The sequence below is a fragment of the Artemia sp. Qi Xiang Cuo genome, chromosome 4 (genome assembly GCF_049724085.1).
Source record: "Artemia sp. Qi Xiang Cuo chromosome 4, ASM4972408v1, whole genome shotgun sequence".
Classification (NCBI taxonomy): Eukaryota; Metazoa; Arthropoda; class Branchiopoda; order Anostraca; family Artemiidae; genus Artemia; species Artemia sp. Qi Xiang Cuo.
Genome location: NC_142797.1, coordinates 29,460,485 through 29,482,077, shown reverse-complemented (window position 1 = coordinate 29,482,077; position 21,593 = coordinate 29,460,485). Strand labels below are relative to the sequence as shown.

Genomic DNA, 21,593 nt, shown 5'->3' with positions numbered 1-21,593 from the left:
ACTGCTTATAATGTCTCGATGGCCGTTTTTAACAGTAGATTTATATCTCAATGCTAGCATTTAACAAAATGTCCATCTAATAGTATCTGGCTATATACAATTATGAGTATCTGGCTAGATTGTATATGCCACATTTACAACCATTTTTTAGACTTGGAAGACAAAGATCCATTGTTAAATGAGGATGTTGAAGATTCGATTATTCCATATATACCTCGGCCAGCTATGACAGATACCAGGCCTTACTTCAAAATGGAATTTAATACCACAGGTCTACAGTTTGGAGCTGTTCCCGATCACTCTGTAAAGAAGAGACCAGCTTTTGATGGTAAGGATGCACATTTTCAGATTTGTATCGAATTAGAAATTTGCTTAAAGCCATATTTGATAACACTCTGGGTCCTATGATGGGTTTTGTAACCTTTTTAAAAAACTAATTACGTAATATCTGATATAATTTTAACTGAGAACACTGAATAATATAAAATTTAGAGAAACTTAAAACGAACAGACATTTCAATTTCTGGTCTTTTTAGGTTTTGTCTATCTATCTATAGCAGAGTCTATTGTTTTATTTCTTGGTGTTGTCCTTCATTTTAATTGCCATTTGTTTTAAGCTCCCTTTATTTATTCATTGTAATTTCAGCTTGTCAATTTTGAATTTCTATTCTTTGTTCTACATTACTATAATTATTGTTATTTCTCGCTTCTCGTCTTAAAAAATTCCTTTTGTTTCAGGCTTTACCGGAATTCTTTACTTTTCTGTGAAATTTTTCTTCGAAAATATTTGTAAAATTTTTACGCTTATTTTTTTTTTACTTTTTACTTTAAAAAATTTAAAATCCCATTTTTTCCGTAATTAACAAAACTGTTTTGTTTATGTGTGAATTGTAGTATTATTTGTTAATATTTCCTGGTTGCTCTGCTTAGCAACTGCCCTCTTGTTTGATCATTCTTCTCTTTCTTACTTTGCTCATGTTTGTAGCAGCATATGCACGAGTTACCGCATCCCCAAATTATCTATTAATTGGAGTCAATATTGACAATGAAATATTATCCAAATATTAAGCTATAACATGTAGCATTCGTATATATTTGAATTACTAACGTTTATTTACGCATTCTTTAAGATTTGGAAGAAAAAGATCCATTATCGACTGAAGATCATTTTAACGAAGATGTTGAAAATGAGATTTTATCACAAGAACCTCAGTCCTCTGGGACAGCTCTCATGCCAGACTTCAAAATGGAATTTGATGCTGGACTCCGTCACCCTGAGGCTTTATTTAAACAATCTATAGCTATTAGACACATCGTTGACGGTAATTATATACCTTTTTTCCGTTTTTAGGACAAATAGTAGGCCTACTAGATTTCTGACATAAATAAATTCTAAATACACTCAGGATAAAAGGTCATGTTTCGTAAGGCTAGGTTTCAGGACTATATGCTGGGTTATGTTTGCTAATAATGCTACAATCAGGCCCGGCGGTACATCGGGCAAAGTCCCGGTGTGTCCCTCCTCTTATAAAATAATAGCGCCCTTCATTTAAAAAAACAACATTCTTAGAACTACAATAATAATAATAATAATAATTTAATTACCCACCATCTACAAAAAGATTATAGTGGAGCACAACAAAAAAGAAAAAAGATACGAAACTCAAACAAATGCAGGTGAAAAACGATGTCTCATCAATCTGACTTTGAACACTGAATTGTCCCGAATGGTCGACCATTGCTTGGATAGCTCCGGAAGTCCATATTTTTCCAGTCGAGAATTCCGGTATAGCTTGGATATATACAGTAAAAATTTCGCATACTTATAGTAGCACTTTTGGATTTTTTCGCAGTCTCTCACTGTCAGCACATGGGATGCACCGCCAAGGTAGATTACATGTGGCTGGCAAACTGAACGATAAATTGAGGCTAGAGATTTCCTGGAGTAGCGTCCACGATTCGGCACTATAAACCCGTAAGCACGTTTAATGGCGGTAGTTGTTTGCTTGACTATGGATTGCCTGGTTTTACCGATCGTTTCTGCAATCATGTTACCCAGATATTGTAGCTCAGACATTGCAGGGACTGCATGATTGCCGAGGGTCACAGATTCACTTTTAGGTGCGTTCAGGGTTAAAAACTCACACTTCTCTATATTGATAGAGAGTCCGATAGAAAGAAAGTCACTGTGGAGTCGACTCAGGTTATCTTGTAAGTCAGCTTTTGATCTACTGAGCAGAAGGACGTCGTCAGCGCATGCAAGGTAAGACAGGTCGGTACCGTGAAGTAGAAGGGAGGGCGAGATGTGGTCCAGAATATTGGAAATCACATGTTTGAAAATGAGAGGACTAAGAATGTTCCCTTGCCTCATGCCTTTTTCTATTTTGGCGGGATCTTATGTTCTATCTTTCCATTTGGCAGAAACTATTGAATTTTCATACCAGAATTTCAATGTTTTCACTATGCTCGCACTTACACCACTCAGCAGTAGAGCATTCATTGCTTGCATGTGGTTGACACTGTCAAACGCTTTTGAAATATCTATAGCGCATATATAGAGAGGCGACTTGTTTGTCTCTGAGTTCATGAGTACATTTGCAAGAAGGAGATGAGCCTCTGGACAACTGAGACCTTCCTGGAATCCATGTTGATTATCCCCGAAATCTCCAGTATCCAGCTCGGAGAAGATCACATACTCAAACACTTTGCTCAGGCTGCAAGAGACTGTTATGGGTCTGTAAGATTTACAGTCATTGGGATCTTTTCCTTTCTTGGCGATAGAAGTGATGACTCCTTTCAGGAAACTTTTTGGTACAAAACCCCTGGAGATGCACATCTAGAAGATAAGCTGAAGGTGGGAATAGAAACTTTCAGGTAAGTGCTTGAGATATTTTGTTGTGAGACCATCGCCATTTGTCCCATTTTTTCCTTTGGAAAGTGCCGTTTTGACCGAGAGTTTGATCTTTTCCAGGGATATGGGAACAACACAGCGCTGGCCCGAGACGCGCGCAAGCCAGCTTGTGAGTTCCTTTTCATACTGGTTGGTTATGGCAAGATTCTCGTCTCCGTATACCAAAGTATAGTAAGAGTGCCAGTCATGCAGTGTCAGGGAAGTATTAGGTGCACGGTCGTCCGGTCAAATTAGACTTCGCCATGATTTCTTGTTCTCGACATGGCAAAGTTCATGGTCAGTTTATTTTTGAAAGTCAGTCTGACCGTTTCGCTTTGTCCGAAGCGGAGAGCTTCCTCTACAGGGCCTGGATTATGCTTTACCAGTTCATTAGCATCCACATCAACGGAAAGTCCTCTTATTATGCCAAACAATTTTTCTTCCCTCAGTTTGCACTTTAAGCTGTTTTGGCTGCCACTTGGCAATTTTGCGGAAAGGACGCTAGGGGCCTCACTACAAAAAGCTTTGGCTTTTACAACGTCACTGAATTTGACATGAAGCTTGTTATTTCTCAGTTGCCTGACCCCTTGTATGCCATCTTCAGACTGCAGTTAACCAAATGTTTATATTCTAGTCAGGGGGTCGATACATAGAGCGTCTTTGACGATTACAGTAAAAATTGGTTGCTCGGTGTTTCTTGCTGCTGTAGCGCCAATGGCTAGGGAGGCAGTCAATTTAACACCAATCATGTACTTCTTGACGACGGACATAGAGCTCTTCAGATCCCGCATTTCTCCTAGCAGGATAGAGAAATTACTCTCGGGGACCTGTGGGACTTGAGAAGGATGAGTGATGACAAAAGTTGTAAGTTGGATGTTGTTCCGGTCGCATTCAGCTAGCAAATCCAGGATTTCTGATGTCGCTGAATCTTTTGTTCGGCTTTTCGTAGCTTGAGAGGTTCTTGCAGGGAATGTTATCTGAATGAGCTCCAATTTAGTGTCGCGTAATGCTGTCGAAGAAATTGCAAGTCATTTTCGACAGCAACGCTAGATCCAGCTTTCTGTTTGACTGGAGAAAGTTCAGGCTTGGGTTGAGATGTAAATTCGTCTGTGCCATATTCAGCGCCAATAAGCAAGGAAAGCGTAGGTTCTTGCTACCTATTCCCCACAGTTTAAGGGAGACCCCACTCCTGGCAGGTACGACGGCACTTGCAACAAGAAACCTCCCCTCTTCTGCTTGCTTATTCGGGAAATCGTCACTGTCGTCTTTTTTTTTGGGGGCGGGGGCTTTGGACTTGTGGACCTTTACTACAGCACGTGGCAACACTGCACTGTAAAATTCGGGCACACCTTAAAAAGTTCAAAAATCAGTCTCTGACAATACTGCAAAACGGAGTAGCTTTTTTGTTTGAAATGAAAGATCCAGGAATGAGACGAGATGGAGGTTTGCAGCTGGATTTTTATCACAGTCGATTCACTGAATTTTAGGGAGTCGATTGATATCTGATTCACGCAAAATCGGTAGCTTTTACCGTTGAAACAATATTATTTCGCAAGGAATAGCTCAGAGACGTAATCGCACCAGCGTTGCCACAATTCAAATTATAATTTTCGCTTTTGAGAAATTAATTTTGAAAAAGCTCGTTTACGGCTGGGTGTAATCTACATGCTATTTGAGGCATTCGCTCCCTAGTTTCCTTGCATTAATGACTATTATTAAATAAATCATTATTTTAGTAGCAGGTTGGCAGCACTGCAAGTTCTGCTGCCAAAATGTTTGTTTGCTTTAGTTAGCATAGGCTTGGCCCTATCCAGTAATCTGTTTGGATAAAGTGTGGCGGTCTCCCGCTTTAAATGGGCTGTGGTGTCAACATCGGCCATCTAACCCCCCAGAATTTTTATCGAAGTGGTCGGACGCTGGCAGACTATGGGCTGCGGGAGAGCTAGTGAGGCATATTTTAAATTGATTCTCCTACTGTTTTGAGGGTCGCGTTTATTGTCTGTACTGTGTCCCGCAATCAGAGTCACTGTCGGTCAATGTCTATGTGCAAAAAGTTCCAACGAAGCTTCTCATTGACAAATCTGCTTTGTAAGTTTAATGGTTAAGTTTAGAGCTGTGTATTCTCAAAAGGGCTGGACTTGCTGTGTTCAAGTGATTTACCTGTAATCTTGTTCAGTCATGGATGATAACGATGAGTGTCCCCCTTTGAGAGGGTTAAACTCGCTCGATGGCTCTTTGCACGTCCTTCTTCTACTCTTTTCGTTACTATTTCTTTTATTACGTTATTTACAATTAATTGAGGGGTTTTGTTAGTGTAAATTGAGTAGTTGTGCGAGTTGCCTCGTAAGTCGGCCCTCGATGGATGAATGTTACTGTGTGGCACACAAAAGGCGTATTGTGAAATTCATCACGGATGCAGCACCTGCACCAGAAAAAAGGCATCCTGAAATTCCAAACCGGCCGTGCTGATATCTGTTTCAAGGCCTTTCAACCAGGAAGTGCAATGGGGGGTTGGGGGCCTGCCATTCTGTGCTTTCGCATACCCTTCCTACTTACTTTCCTCAGATTTCTTCAGGTACCCATTTAGAGGGTTGACTCTCGCTGAGCTTACAGAGTCACTTGGCTGGTACCAGAGTTAAATTGCTATTATTAGGAGGCGAGGCAGGTATGAGGTGAGCGCATTGTAACCTAACTTTTTCCGTCTTGTTTATAAATCAACAGTCAAGCACGCACATTATTAATGGGAATTCCTATCCATAATAACGTCTGAAAAAATCATGCCACTAAACATGGTTTAAGTTCTATTAATGACCTTTATTTCACGGAAAACTCAGCTACTATTTTGGTGGCAATATCAACGATCAGAAAAAATAATTTCCTCCATCAGCCCCTCAGTCACGAAAAGAATATTTAAATATAGAATATGAATTTCCTTGTGTATCTGATGCAAAAGATGGCTTCAAAAAGCTAAGCCCAAAAGATCTCTCAGTTTTTTTTTCTTGTCATCCCCAACAGCCCAATGAAAAAATGTTCGTTTTTTAAATGAAGAATACAATATTTGCTGTCGAACGAATTGATGGCCTCTCTTTACGTAGGGCTATCCTACAATGAAACAAATAAAAAAAACTCTGCTGTTATATTTGCCTGGTCTATTGCACAGTGAGTTCAAGCTTTTGTACCAGATTTGACGATTGGAGACATGTACATTGAAGAGTCGAAGATTATGAAGCCTCCAAAGCTCATTTATAGTCCTTTACTTTATTCATGACCACTAAACAAAAAGAAAAAAAAAAAAAATATCAGCTTACGATATACATCTAAGTAACCAGCAGCAAAGGAGCAAGCAAAAGGCTGTGGAAAAAAGACACGTCGCTGAAGTTATTGTTGAAATTACAAACTAACAGGCTAACAAGGCTTTGCTTTTTGAGCCACTACAGAATTCAGAGCCACTACACATGCAATGAAGAATCCACAAATCAAGGTAATTTTTTTAGAGCTGATTATTTTACTCAGTAAACATGATTTTACACTAAAAAATCCTTTAAACATGATTACTCGTAAAAGTGAACGATCCTATGCGAGAAGAAAGCTTAAGGAAGAGAAACCGAAATGAAGAGTGAAGCATTAGGAAGAGGAAGATTTGTTACATTTCTCAGTAATAACACTGCCATCAAAATCTCTGCAGTTATTCGAAATTTGATAAAAGAAGCAATATCATCAAAGATAAAGGAAGCTTTTAAGTTTCCTATATTGATGCACACAACGAACGATTGACGTTTCAGGAAATGATCAGTGTGCATATGTGGTGCGCTTTGTACATAGGTTTGAAGTAGTTAAGAGATTACTATCTTTGGAATGTGTCACATCAACATCGACTGAAGTGCTTCTATTTTCATTAAGAAATACTCTAGAATAGGTGTGAATCGCCATTGAAAATTGCGTAGCAAATGCTTTTAACGGGGCATCAAATGTGAGTTGAGCCTACAGTGGTCAGACCGCCAAAATAGCGAACATCGTACCAAACCACTTCCACATTTGGTGTTATGCACATGTATTAAACTTGTAGAGAGTGATACAGCACAGATCCTGCCGTCAACAATTCCGTTTTTTGGTTTGCTTAAAGAAGCTGAGATTTTTGAGGGAATTAGCAAAAAGACAACAGGCGTATGCTGAAGGAAACCCAGTTTGCTAGGTAGGAGCTACATGTTGGCGCAGTCACAGCGATGCCGCTGTTAAGATCTTTTGGAGAATTGGCAACTGGACCTGTCAGTCCCTGATTGATCAGTCTTGAATAGCAAAATCTGTTTTTTTACGAGCCGAAGATGGCATTATAGAAGGTTTCAATGTTAAACATGTTAAATGAATTCAACACCAAAGTAAGGTGTGACGCTTTGGAATTTCTTCTCAAGCTCCTAGGTTTTAATTTTTTTTTATTTTTAGTGTAATATTTATCAATATTTATTTAACAACAACAACAATCTACATACAAAATTCGATATGATTCATCCAAAACCAAATGGTTGATGTGGAGTGAGTCAGGTAAGAAACACATACATGTAACATCATTTAAATTCAGTATAATAAGAAAGAAAAATAAAGAAGGAATATATAAAATAATAATAATGCTAAATGGGTAGCAACTGCATACCATGTCCTTACTGTGGTGTGACACTCACCAAACTACAAGCAATTACAACTTAGTTTAAATCGACTGAAATCTCCAAAACAGACAAAACTAAAATTCCTGATTACTTAATAATTTTTCTTTCAATTTTCCTTTAAAGTTACTAAAATTTTCCATCTTCTTTATTTCTTTTTCTAAATCATTCCATAATTTTGTACCCTTCATAATAAAAGAAAACGTAGACCTGGCAGACACTACATGCGGAGCATAATAGTAGTCAATACCCCTAGTATTATGGTTATGTATATTCCATCGGCTATAAAGTAAACCATTAAAACACTCCGGGAGCAGTTCATATAATATTTATGCATAAATATTAATATATAAAAATCATGAAAAACTGACGCTGAGAATATCCTAAGATCCTTATATACTTTTTGAACCGACTCCATTTCTGATTCACCTGATAATACTCTAATAGACTTATGTTGAGTAATTCACACAGGATTAACAATTGAACGTACCCAAACATACAGAAGAACAATACAAAACATAAGGATGGATTAACGAAATAGAGAAAATCCAAAGTGTACTAGTTTTTTAATTGTTACTGCTATGATTTTTCTTCATATCTTAAAGATTGTAATACCACTCTCTTACTACCTCCAAACTAAACATTCAAACTCATGCATAAAGGTTGGTAGGTTCATGAGTTTCAAGATTGAAACCTCTACGAAACAAATCCGAAGATATATTGGTTGTAGCTAAAACATTTGTCTTGTCATTTGTAGAAAAAATTGAAGCCTTATCCGAATAATACGGAATTAAGGATGCCATGGAAAAAAAAAAATAGGAAAGTCAATAAGATGGCATGGGAAGAATGTGATGATTAGCAAGTCCGATCATAACTGCATTATGTACAAACAAACAGTTCGTGGTAACGAACTGTATAGTAAGCGCGACTCGTCTCAATAGTAACCGAAACTTAAAAAAATGGAATTTTAATGCCAATAGATACATCAAAACAATTGGATTTCTTGTTGTTTTAAATATTTACGTTTCATTAAATTTAGTTTTACTCATGAAAATTTGCGAGCCTGAGAAAATTTGCTTTATTTTTGAAAAAAGGAGAAAACACCATCTAAAAGTCATATAATCTTAATGAAAATCACACCATCAGTTTCACTGTAGCAGAGAACCGTACTGTAGAGGTTTCAAGCTCCTATCTGCAAAATTGTGGAATTTGGTATTTTTGCCAAAGAAAAATCACGGATGCGTGTTTACCTGTTTGCTTTTTCTTTCCCCAGGGGCGGTCGTATCGAGCCAGTAGTCCTAGAATGTCGTAAGAGGGCTCATTCGGAAATTAAACGGAAATTAAAAATTCTAGTGTCTTTTTTAATCAAAAAAACAAAACAAAAATTAAAAATAGAATCACTTTTTACAAAAAAACTGCATTTTTGATTTCTTTTCATACAGCAGTTTTTTTCAAAGATATTTGTTTTTGGAAGCAAGTCTGAATTCTAACACCTATATATATGTTTATATATATATATATATATATATATATATATATATATATATATATATATATATATATATATATATATATATATATATATATATATATATATATATATATATATATATATATATATATATATATATATATATATATTTATCTTTATTTGATGTTTCTCCGGATTGAAATTAAAAAATAAATGTAGTTTCATCAATAAATAAAGTATAGAACTCATATCAACCTCAATATATCTGAAGCAAATATTTGTCACGGTATTATAACGAAACAACGAAAAATATTTTTTAGAATCCGACGCACTTTCCATTCTGCCAACTGACGTCCTTTGTATGAAAAATGGTACTTTAAAAGAGTTTTCCCAAAGTCTAGGTCGATTTAAATCTTCTTTTCACACAGAAAATGCCCGTATGCCAGTTTTTAGAAAAATTGTGCTGTTTTCGAGGAAAAATATACGCATATACAGTTATTTCTCGTTTAATAAGATAGATATACAATAATCTAAGAATAGTTTAGGATTTTTTATTTACCTGTTCAATGTGTAGCCATATATTCTTATTTACATGAAACCGATTAAATTTGACTTAACCCATGATATAGGTTCCAGACCAGGGCGTTACTAGCCAAAATATTTGGGGGGGGGGGGGGAGTGATTGATTTTACCGACTGGTTGATCATTTATACCAACTGTTTTCACCATTAATTAACATAATGCCCATTTCTAATACGAAACTTGGGATCACAATTCAGCTTAAAGAATCATATAATCTGAGGAAGAATAGTTGCTTAGTTCTTTTCAAACAGTTCGTGGTAACGAACTGTAAGTAAGGAGTTCCCATAAGAAGCGTATGAACAACGACATGGTGACCTAGTCAAGAATGGAGCAATATATTAGGAGAAAAGTGATAACATGATTTATATACAAAAAGATCTCAGAAATGAAAAATTGGCAAGTTTTAAATTAAAATACACAGATTCAACAAAAAAAAGAAGAAAATACAACTATATACCTTCAGTTAAAAATCCAAACGTCTTGGTTTGGATGACAGCCAGACTACAGCCAGAAATACAGCCAGCCGAATTACTTTCAGTAATTTGTCAAGTTTCAGCTCGTCTGTAACGTCAGTCTTGCAGCATATCATGACAAGGTGATCCAAACGGTCATCGTCCATCTTTGTGCCTAAACGTGTCATGACCAGTTTCAGTTTCCTAAAACTTCTTTCTGCTGTGGCCACAGTTGGTGTTGCTATTGTAAACCACTAGTAAATTGACCAGAGAGTCGGGAATATCCATTTGACAGTGTTAATTTCACGGAATAATCCCTCAAAGATGGTGTGATTTATGACTTTGTTGGTTTCAACCTCAGCCCTGGCCAAAAAGTGTTTGAAAGCCTTTAGCTCTAACGTTAGTTCCACGGGATCTAAGCCTTTTCCAGGAAACATCTTCATGAGTTCGGAAAGGCTTTCATAGCTGTCATCTATTTTGCCCAGTGAACTTTGGTATGCCGGCCCCAGAAAAGATCAGTTGTCGTAGATTGCGACATCCAAGCCGGTCAATTAGACTTTAAGGATACCGCAGAACTCCTTAGCTTAGAATGATTTCCAGTCATTCAGCGGGTTGGCTCCATAATTAGCAAATGCCTCTGAATAACGAGCAGGCGGACGTCCAGGACGATGTTTAAGTGAGAAATAGTCAATGGCTATTGAACCAAATTTCCTGCTTTGCTGGTTAATTTGTTTCAGCACTAAGATACAGTGAAGAATTTGGAATTGGAATCCATGATCTTTGATTGAATTATTTGAGCAAGACTTTGGACTTATGTTATATTTTTGCTGAGTGAAGCCACGTATATATTATATTTTAGCATTCAGTGAAGCCACAACGAATGCTGTAACCTCACTGGGATACCGCGGTGGATGAAACCTAGCCTACTACGCGGTCAATTTTTCTTCTTTACACGGTCGCTAATATTCAAATTGCTTCTGTTCCTCTCAACTTGCCAAAGCTTGTCTTGTAAAGGGATTATAAATTCGTTACCTTTAGTTGACATATGCATCTTTTCCTCCTATTTTTCTTTCGAAGGATTTTTTCCTATTTTCTTTCTATTTTTCTTTCTTTCTTGCCCGATAGTGTAAACTGCAAAGTTTAGCTGGTTCTTTGCTTAACTTTTTTTTATTTTGTTTTTGCAAGAATGGTTAAACTGTATGTTGTGTAAACTGTATGCAAGTTAAGAGTATATTGGAGTCGATTATGTCATATGTGAGGGACGGTTTAGGGCTTGAAGATATTAGGGACTAAGTATGTGGATTAGTTGAAAGGATTTTACAGGATTAATAAACACAGGCATGCCTAGCCCATCGCTTGCTTTCGAATTCACTGGGTGGATATTGTCGGTGGAAGGATATTTGGGATGAAGTTTTATTTTTTAAGGTGGGTTTGAATAAAAAGGAAATAAAGTTATTTGTTGAAATGAGGGCTGATAGTTTTCCACCGGGCCAAAGAAGGAAGTTAATCGAGAGGGAAAGCTCAAAGACTGGTCCATATTGTTTATCCTATGTGTGGTTTGAATGAAAGTGTATGTAGTGTATGTATGATTGTAGAATTGACCTGTTTAGTATGGATGATTTTGAGTGGTTGGTGGGAGTGTATGCGGATGACTGTTTTATGAGTGTCAGGAGTTTGACACGATTCCTTTGTCTCGCCATGGATCATAGAGCTAGATTTCTGTAGGATTATGTTAGGATCTTTTAATTTCTGTCTAATTGTTCTTTGTTTTATATTTTTTTCAAAATGGCCTATGGGGTGTAATAGGAAATAAATTCTATTTTATGTAATTACTGTGTTTTTTAAGGCTTGGAAACGAAAATTTTTTTGTCAAATCAAGACGCTGTAGGTCAAGATACTAAAGATTCCTTGTTTTCGTACGGATGTCCATCATCTTTAACTGATCGCATGTTGAATATCAAAACCGAATCTGACGTTGCATTTCATCACCCTGAGGCTTTATCTAAGTCACTTGTAACAACTGCACCAATAGTTGAGGGTAAGGATATACAATTTTTAGTTAATTTGTCTTCCATTTTCTTTTGTCGAGTAGCACTAGATATCTAACAGAATCAAATACTGATTACAATAAGGACTGTAAGCCAGGTTTTCATAAACCGTCATTTCTAATAAGATAATTTTTATAATTTTATTTAAAAATGATGGATTAGTCGAAATGTAACCTTTTTAACGTTAGTATAGTGCAAGTAGAGGAATTTTTGGTTTCTTAGGCTTTATAATAGGAAGACCATGTTAAAACATTGTTCAATTAAGTATTTAGGAGGAAATTATGAACAAATGTATTCCTGATGATAATAAATCCAGGAACACGCTCATTACAGCTGATACAGTTTCTTATGAGGAAATTTTGGAGCCTCAAAATACTTAATAAATTGCTTGACCTTTATTGAGTGACAATTAGTCTTCGTAAGGATTTATAGAATATTACTTCTTTCAAATCTTACGTCTCAGCGTAATTTTATCGCTAAAGGTCTATTAACTGTGTGTTTACTTTCAATGAGAATCAGATAATACTAAAACTCGATACCGAAGCCGTCGGTAAATTTAAATTTAAATTACCTGAATTTTGAAGTTCAAATTCCTATTAACTTGTCTGGTTTTGTTTCTATACGAACTAGCATTGAGAATGAAATTCTATTTGGCTGAATCAATTTCAATTTCAATTTCAAATAAGTTGAACTTGGGCTCCGCCTCAGTTAGCTCTGGGTATTACCTAAGTTTAATTATGAATGGGTCTACATTTAGATAATTTTCAAAATTAGTATTCGCTATATAGACCTCATTTTAAATATGTCTTAATCAACAATGAATCCTAATTTTATGCTTCCTAAATTAATTCTTGTGCTTGTGTCTGAGAGAGGCAAGGTAAAAGAATTGACATCGTTTTTACTTGACATCTGATATTTCTCTTTTTGTTCAGTAAAACAGTCAAGCGGTGATGAAGATCATGAGAAAAAATAATGATTAATATAAATTAACACATATTGTGGTGCCTACCTGGTCTTGGATGAAATAGCAATGCTATTTTTTTTTTAAAAGATGAGTTGCTTTAGCTGAATTAAAGAGCGGTATTTAAACTTCAATCTCAAGTAAATTTAGTAAGGTTAAAATTTGATAAAATTTGCTTTGCACGTTGCAGTCTTTAATGAAAAGACAAGCTAGTAAATATCAGAATTTTAGTCAGGCCCATATTTCACGTCTTGAGCAGAGCACATACCCTAGCACTTCATGGCGGTAAGATTTTAGCGTGATAGCCTACTCTTTGTACCTTAAAATCTTGTGATTTCTTCATTTTCTTTTCAAGTCACGAGACAAAGGAGTCAAAATTCTGAACATTAGTGATATTGAACATTCCAAGTATAATAAGCAAACGTTTGATCCTCTAGCTCCACCCATTTTAGAAAAAATTTACTTTGCCATAGTAGTACCACAACTTGTCACAGTCAAATCCGTGTCAATGAAATTTTGTACAATTCCAAGTTTAATTTAGAATGATCACTCAATCAAATTTGTTAGCCAAATATGTCTAAACTGACTGTCTTAAGACTAGCTCATAAGTACAACGAAAAAAACCTAAGGAAGAAATTGCTGTCTCGGTAAATCACTGGGCAACAGAGCTAAAAAAGTTCTGCTGTTTAAAGGTTTTAAAAATACAAAATTTGGTGATCCTGCATCTGATGTCCAGACTTTTTTAGTTTATGAAATCATTAGTATAGCCAGAATGCCATTGGTACTTACATCAATCGCATTATTTTGTCAGAAAGGTTAATTTATTTCTTTAATTCCCAAGATAGTATCTTCAATTTGATTTCTACAGTTTTTAATTGTGGGTCTGAAGCCTTGAACTAAAGTGATACAATAAATCAAATGGTAAAATATTGCCATTTTGCAAATTTACCGGCCTCAGAATTGCTCAAATTTCTTTTTTGGTGGAAAGGTTGGAATTCAGTTTTAGGTAATAACTGGTACTTTTTCTTAATTGAATCGCAACCTCTAGCTTTGTCACTTTGCTCTTTTTCTCCAATTTGCAGGAATTCATCCTGGATTTGGTACAGACAGGGAGAGAGGGGGGGGGTACACAAAACTTCAAAAACGTAAAAAAACTAGATGTTTTTTGTACATGTTGGACATTTTTTTTGGGGGGGGGGGAGGTTCAAGCAGAGTAACCCCTACTTCCCTGTATTCGATTTTTGGTGACATTACCAGAATGTAAGACATTTTTTTTTATATATATATTTCCATCAAGCCTCTCAGGTTCTGTGCTTTTACTCTTTTCTTTCTTACCTTAATTTCTTTAATGCTGGATAGGTATGTTATCCATGAGGATAAGAGTTGCTTCCTTGCTGTGGGGCTAGACATTTTCCCACCTCATCTGGCATCTCAAATTCTGATGCTTCATAGGAATTAAAAATTTTTCTCTATAGAGAGAAATTTTTTTAAGCTTGTGCCTTAGGTTACTTGTTTTAATTGAATATGTTTGTCTTTTCACTTGATTCATTTTTGTGTCGATTAGTCCCATGCTTTTTATTGTTCTTTCTGTATAAAAATGGTAAAGATTCAGCAACATAGGTATGATTTCTGTCTATTGGTATCTTAAGACCGACAAACCAAAAGAACCCAAATAGTTTCAGCTCAATATTACCGTGAGCTGATATTTTAGAGCATTTCAGTATTTTCGGAAGCGGATGGATTAAAACATACTTATTATAACTTAGTTCATTTAATCTCTGGAAAATATTGAGTTTGCTTAGTAAATGCGAAAAGATTGAATTTGTGCGCCTTAATCACATATTTTTGTTGTCTTCTTGATGACTTCATCCATGATGGTATAATTTCTGGTTTTTATACAAGTTAATTCTATTAAGTTTTACGCTAAAAAGTTCCATTTCTGTACTAAGGAAAAGTACTAGTACTCATGGACTTAGTTCGTTGGTAACTCGCGTGGGTGCTAGGCACTGGATAGCCTTGGTCTTCTTAGGAAAAAAATCTAATGAGAACCATTGTAAAATAAGTTAGCTTGAATAGTTTTAACCAAGCAGAATGTCTTTTATGATGACCGATACCAAAGCTGATATATTGACATCTGTAGAAATACAGAATGACAACGTTTTTTTTTCTATATCAGTAGATATGGATACTGCAGAAAAACCTCTTATCTCCAATCAGCTAATCCTGAGCAACCAAAAGCCAGCTGTCACGCCTCCACAATCTGTAGGACACAACGAAAAAGCATCTCTTTTGATAGCTCACTCAGCACCCGCTGATCAAGAAAAACTGGTTCTCAGACGAAGGAAGAACAATGCTGTCTACTATGAATCCTCTGATTCTGATGTAGACGATATCAGTGACGAAGGTAAGAAATTAATTTTGTTAAATCTGAGCAAAGAGAAGAGGTTGAGATTCCCTTTCCCTTGTTACATAGAACTTTTCTCTCAAAATAATTAGAAACTGGTGGCCCAAAATAAACTGAATGCCGTTAGCAGCCTTTTCTCCTCGTCCTTCCCTCCAATTTTTCTAATCCTGCTTACTCATGCAGCTCAACTGCTTTGCAACCTAAACCCCATGCAACTGTGCTCAGACTATTGTAATAGCACCAGTTTGAATTACTTTGTTACCAAAACGAAGAGCTTCATAAAAGTCGGGGTTCAGACAGTCGACTTCTGCTTTACTCTAGGATGAAAAAATTAATTTCTTCATTAAATTATATATCGTGTTAATCCTCCTTCAGGTCATCAAAGCCGTAACGTAACGTAACGTAAAAGTAACGTTTGAGATTACTCGGCAAATGATTGGGTAGTCTTCTGTTTGCCGCTTCGAATCCTCCTCCTCAGGAAATTTCCTGACCATGCCAATGTTCAGTACCACTCACACAACCTTGCCTCTTTACCTCTATTCTGATGATTACGCAAGTATAACCTTTTATGGTACACGGAGAAGTTTGTCTGTAGTTGGAGGAGTGCTATCAACCTGTATCACTAGTATTGCAAGCATAGTCTATACTTATCCTAGGAATCGAGAGAGATTATAGATTACTTTCTCCCCCCCCCCTTCCAATATTTTATTGGTACGTTAAGTATCTCAGACAGCTAATGATTTTGGGCATAAGAACGTAATTTTGAAGTTAAAGTGCACTTACCCGTTTACATAAAGACCCTCCGACTCTACTTCATAATGACTGATTTGTAATTATACACCGCTTTGTATAGTTTTACAAGGCCCTAAATGAATCAACTCAGTTAAATGGAACTTTGACATAAATGTATGTATGAACAGGGGCTCAAAAACTCTGTAACAGAGTTCCCTGATATGCTGAATTTGAGGGTGTAGTTTTCGTTAAGATCGCTTACGTTTTATCAAAAATAAAGCAAATTTAGTAACTTTGGTTCTTCATTTTTGAAGTCCATCTTAAAGCTTAACGATTCACACATATTTAAAATCACAATATAAAGATGATTCTTTTGACATGTGTTTGTTTTGCTATCAAAATTGTTTTGTTTTTTTCAGAGTTTCGGTTACCATTAGCCCGTGTTGCTCCTTACCCACAGTTCGTTACCGCCAACTGTTTGATACTGGGGACATTTTTTTCTAGATGTTCTTTATTGTAATTCAATAAAGAGATTCAGATTACATTCCTTATCATTTTAAAACAAGATCAATTAGCCCTCGTAAAACAAATCAGATTAGTAGACAGGCTGCGGTCGTCACTAGGGAAAGAATTCTTGCTAAATGTAATTTTGAATGGTCTTCTTTTTGTCTTGTTTGTTGTTCAGTTTACTTCAAGAGCTTATTTTTTTTTATACCTTTCTCTCTTCCTCCCTTTTTTGATTGTTGAGACCAGCTTAGTGGAGGTCTACACCGAAATATCTGCATTGTTCATTTTTTTTTCCGTCTTTTTCCATTGGCTAAAAATCCCCTTTGTTTGTTTTTTTCAAACCTTATTTATTCCCAGTTTGGTCTTGGAACCAAGCTGGGGAACCCAACCAAACATTTCTTTTTTAATTTTCTTCAACTTCATATCTGAAAGTCCTTAGACCGAGATGATTCCAGTGAAAAAAAAGTTTTCTATAAAATATGACCCGAAAAAGGACCGAAAAATTTCTTTAATAACTTGTAAATTGGAACTGCATGTCCCTTTAGAAAATTGATATGGATTTTCGAGGATCAATCTCTTATTCAAAATTCGCTTAAATTTTTTTCATCATTACTTTTCACTTTAGACTAAATATGAATTATACTTGCCATTCCGGATATGTCTCAAATGGCAAATATTTATATTTGTAAATTCAATATTATCATTTCGCTTTTTAGACTGAATTAGAGGTATTAGCTGCTCCTGAGGGAGAGAAAACGTTCAGTTTGGAAGCTTATTATGCAAACTAGTATCCAAACTGCCTAATCAAGAATTAAAGACGAGCGTATGTATTGTTGGAATAACGAGCTCATGTTTTAGTAACAAAGAATGAGGCTCTGGTGCATGGGACAGCACCGAGCGCCAGGAGGTATTGGATTTACTCACCTTATAACTTCCATCAGTGGAAACTATTCCAATTTTGGACCACAATCCAAGGCATAGTTTAGGATGACTCAAGCAACAGGTAAAGAGGGGTATGTTTCTGGCAAAGGGGAATGGGTTACAGCTGTTAAAGATTTTCAAGCTGGGATAAGTAGTCTATGACATTTGGGATGGAGAATTGGTAAAGTTTAGACCGTGGTATGGTGACTATTCTTGGTAAGGAAAGAGCACGATCGTTTGTTGGCTGAGGGGTCTGATAGGTTGCTGAAGATTGCCCTTTTTGGCCGACCATATAGAGTCAAACAAAGAGCAGATCATCCCCGAATGGGATGGGAGGAGGTGGTAAGGAAAGGTTTAAGCGAAATCGGAGCCTCTTGGGTGGGTGTAAAGAGGGAGTCTTTGAATAGACTGGAATGAAGGAGGAGTGAGGGTAGCTGTGTTGTTTTCAGGCGGCTTTGTACTGCAGCAGTTGTCAGTTGTAGTAGTAAGTTTTTGGGCCAAGGGTAAGAAGATAGATTAGAATTGTGAATATGGGATATTATTCGATCACTCCTTAGACAAAAAATAGCGAATTCCCTGTAATTTATAAAAATAAAAAAAAACTGGAAGAAGAAGCTAAGAATTGTTCACGCTATTATTTCTAAGAAATTAACGATTATTATAAGCTAAATAAAGAGCTAGCACGGGAATATTGAATCCCTTTTGTTTATAATATTACAGACAACCTGAATCGAAAGCAGTTGCTCGTGGCCAGGTTCTCCTAAATAGATAGAGAAAGAAGATTAATTAAATTGAATTTGATTTTTGTCTGGGACTAGTTTTTCGAGCTCGTCTCCCCATGGGTCAATTGGAGGGAGAAAGAAATTTCAGAGCAGTAAAGAGTGAAATACAGCCTTAGAAAATACTACTTTTGTAAATACGACTTTTGTAAAGAGAAAGGTGAAACCGTTATTCAAAATCTTTGAAATAGATCTTTAATAACAAAGTACCTGGGGACTGGCGATCGGGGTAGTTAGACCAAATTATTGTCAGGCGTATTCTCCTTAACCCCCCCACCCCCCCGAGGAAAATCCCCGATAATACCACTAAGCGGACAATTTTATCCACGAAAATTCTCCCCACGTTTAAAACTGAAGAGCCAAAGGGAAAGTAGAGAAATAAAATGAATGAAGAAAAGCAGGTATTCTGAAATATATTACCTGCATTCAAAAATACATTTACAATGTATGGGGCAGAATATTCTTTAGGATTATTTTTTTTTATTCCTGTTAATTCTTCTTCTCGCTGTTTTCGTGGATGGGCGTTGAATCATTATTGAAGGGTAAGATAAACGATAAAGAAAATAATTTTCTTGCTTTGTTCGTCTGGTGAAACACAGACATTTTATGAAGCAAGTATTTGTCATTTTATATCAATGAAACAATGACAAATAACATAGGCAGTGCAATCGCGCTACCTAAGTCAATCAATCAATCAATCAGTAAATCAATTTTATTCAATCAATAAACTCAACAAATTACACTTCAATATAAACTCCCCCTTAAGGCTCTATGGCCAGGAAAAAAAACAGGGGAGAAGCAAAAATGAAACAAATACACAAAAAACAAAAACATTTTCAACATCATACATTCACACCTTTAAGAGACTTAACACAAGAAAAAACAAAAAACAAAAAAACTTAATTACTAACTAGAAAATCCCTAACGTAATTTTTGAACATGCCAAACGAGTGGCAGCTTCGTGCAGACACAGGGAGCGTGTTCCAAATCCTGTTGCAAGTTGTCAGAGGGTTGAAGTCAGACCTCACTGATGGAGTATGAAGAGTATGTAAATTGCTGGAAGTGCGGAGATGATAAGTCGATTGATCAGAAACAAACGATATATTATAACATAGAGCAGCAGGGAGATGGCCGTGCAACTGTAAAAAGATGAAAGAAGAACAAGAAAGAAAATAGAGAGATTTCAAATCAAGCAATGGTTTAAGTCAAGATCGGTTAGTTTCCTTAATAAGAGTCCTTGTTTTATCAATAAGTTTTAAAAATGGTAACAAAGAAGAGGGAAAAGTTGAGGTCAAAGTAACAGAACAATATAAAGCATAACATTAAAGAAAACTGTAGAACAATATTCTATGAATCAACCCAGGACATATATCTTTAAGCTTACTAGGGATTCCAAGATTCCTGGAGAATTTCATTTTAATCAGGTCAATATGATGCTTGAAGGAATGATTTTCGTCAAGCAAGATGCTTAGGAATCGAACGTAACGATCCTTAGGTTTACTTAGAGAACTTCTTGATACGTGTATTTCATTTAAGTCAGGGCAAGCCTTTGAAACTCTGGAGAAAATGAGAAAATATGGCTTTCTGACATTTAAAGCAAGATAATTTACATCAAACCATTGGATAACTCTTTCAAAAGGGGAATTTATCTTTGAACGAAGATCAGACTCAGTTCTACCAGCTGTACCAAGAGTACTGTCATCAGCAAAAGCAATAAGTGCATCTGGTAAGGACGAACTCATGTCACAATTAGTGACGGATGCTGGTTGACAAAGACGACAGTAAATGGTAAGTTTAAAATTTTGAACCGCATTAATAAGGTCATTGACGTAGATTAAAAAGAGTATCGGCCCAATAACAGATCCTTGTGGAACGCCAAACTCTATTCCCGAAGGTATAGAAAAGTACGGATCAACCGAGATGACTCGACCAGATAAATATGATAGAAACCAAGAAGAAGCATTCGCTCTTATACCAATATGGGACAGTTTCCAAAGAAGAATCTTGTGTGTTAATGAGTCGAATGCTTTTCGTACATCGAGAAAAAGAGCAGCAGGTATCAGACCAGAGTCAAGAACTGAATATAAATAATTCAAAAGAGTTGCGCATGCATACTCAGTTGAGTGCTTCGCCCTAAAACCAAACTGAAAATCATGAAAAAAGTGTTTAGAATTAAGAAAATTAAGAAGTCGAGAAGGCATAGCTTTTTCAAATGTTTTACTAAACACTGATAAAAGGGATATGGGACGATAATTTGCAGGATCGTTCCTTGATCCACCTTTAAAAAAAATAATAACGTGAGCACTCTTTAAAACACTTGGGAAAACACCATTTTCAAAGGAAAGATTGATAAGTCTCGTGAGGGCAGAAATGATGACAGGAAGAATGAACTTTACAACCTTAGTCGGAATACGGTCTGTCGGTCTGGGCCAGAAGATGAATACCCCCTCATACCATTGATAATTCTGGCTATTTCAGTTTCAGAGGCAGGTTCCACTGCCCTTGATTTAGGACAAGGCGGTCAAAGGTAAGACCTAAAGTCAAGTAAAGAAAGAGTAGGACTTACAGAAGAGGTTGTAGTTTTGCCGATATTAGCAAAATAGAAAGTAAATGCATCTTGAACTTTTAGCTCACCCTCTACATTTTTGCCTTCCATCACAATATTTGAAGGGACAGAGGGAGGCAGAGAAGCTGGCCTGATAATAGAATTGATTACTTGCCATTTCTTCCTAATGTCTTTACCACACGCAGAGAATTTTCTGTAATAAAATAACGATTTGGCTTTTCGGCAAAGCGAATTATAAACTCTTCTATAAGCTTTGAAAAGTTTAAATTGAGAATCAAGCGAGGATGGCTTAGAGGACCTGTAAGCCTTCCAAAGATTATTTTTCTTCCTCCAACTTTTAAGGAGTCCCGGAGTCATCCAAGGATTCAAAGGGGTTGTTCTTTTCGATGCCGGATTTGACTGGGGCGCAACACATGTATCCAAGGTAACTTCTTCCAAAGAATCATAAAAAGAATTAAACAAAGAATCTATATCAGATTAATTTTCAGAATACTCCTCAAACAATCCGGCAACCGTGACCTAAGAAGATGCAAACCCTGATCATTAAATTTTAAAGTCACGTCTAACAGAGTACGGAAGATATTCCGAAACATAAACAGCAAGGCCACCTCTTGCCATCCTA

At 36.3% G+C, this 21,593-nt stretch overlaps 1 protein-coding gene across 1 annotated transcript in view; it reads left to right on the top strand.

The window, feature by feature from the left end:
• The window catches only part of LOC148952970 (uncharacterized), a 100,976-nt gene that overhangs the window by 15,541 nt on the left and 63,842 nt on the right, over positions 1-21,593 (top strand). The window contains exons 3-7 of the mRNA XM_089087841.1: positions 152-328; positions 1,131-1,322; positions 11,900-12,091; positions 15,239-15,466; positions 20,746-20,932. Coding sequence (XP_088943967.1) covers positions 152-328; positions 1,131-1,322; positions 11,900-12,091; positions 15,239-15,466; positions 20,746-20,932 — 976 coding nt within the window. The remainder of the gene's footprint in view (positions 1-151; positions 329-1,130; positions 1,323-11,899; positions 12,092-15,238; positions 15,467-20,745; positions 20,933-21,593) is intronic.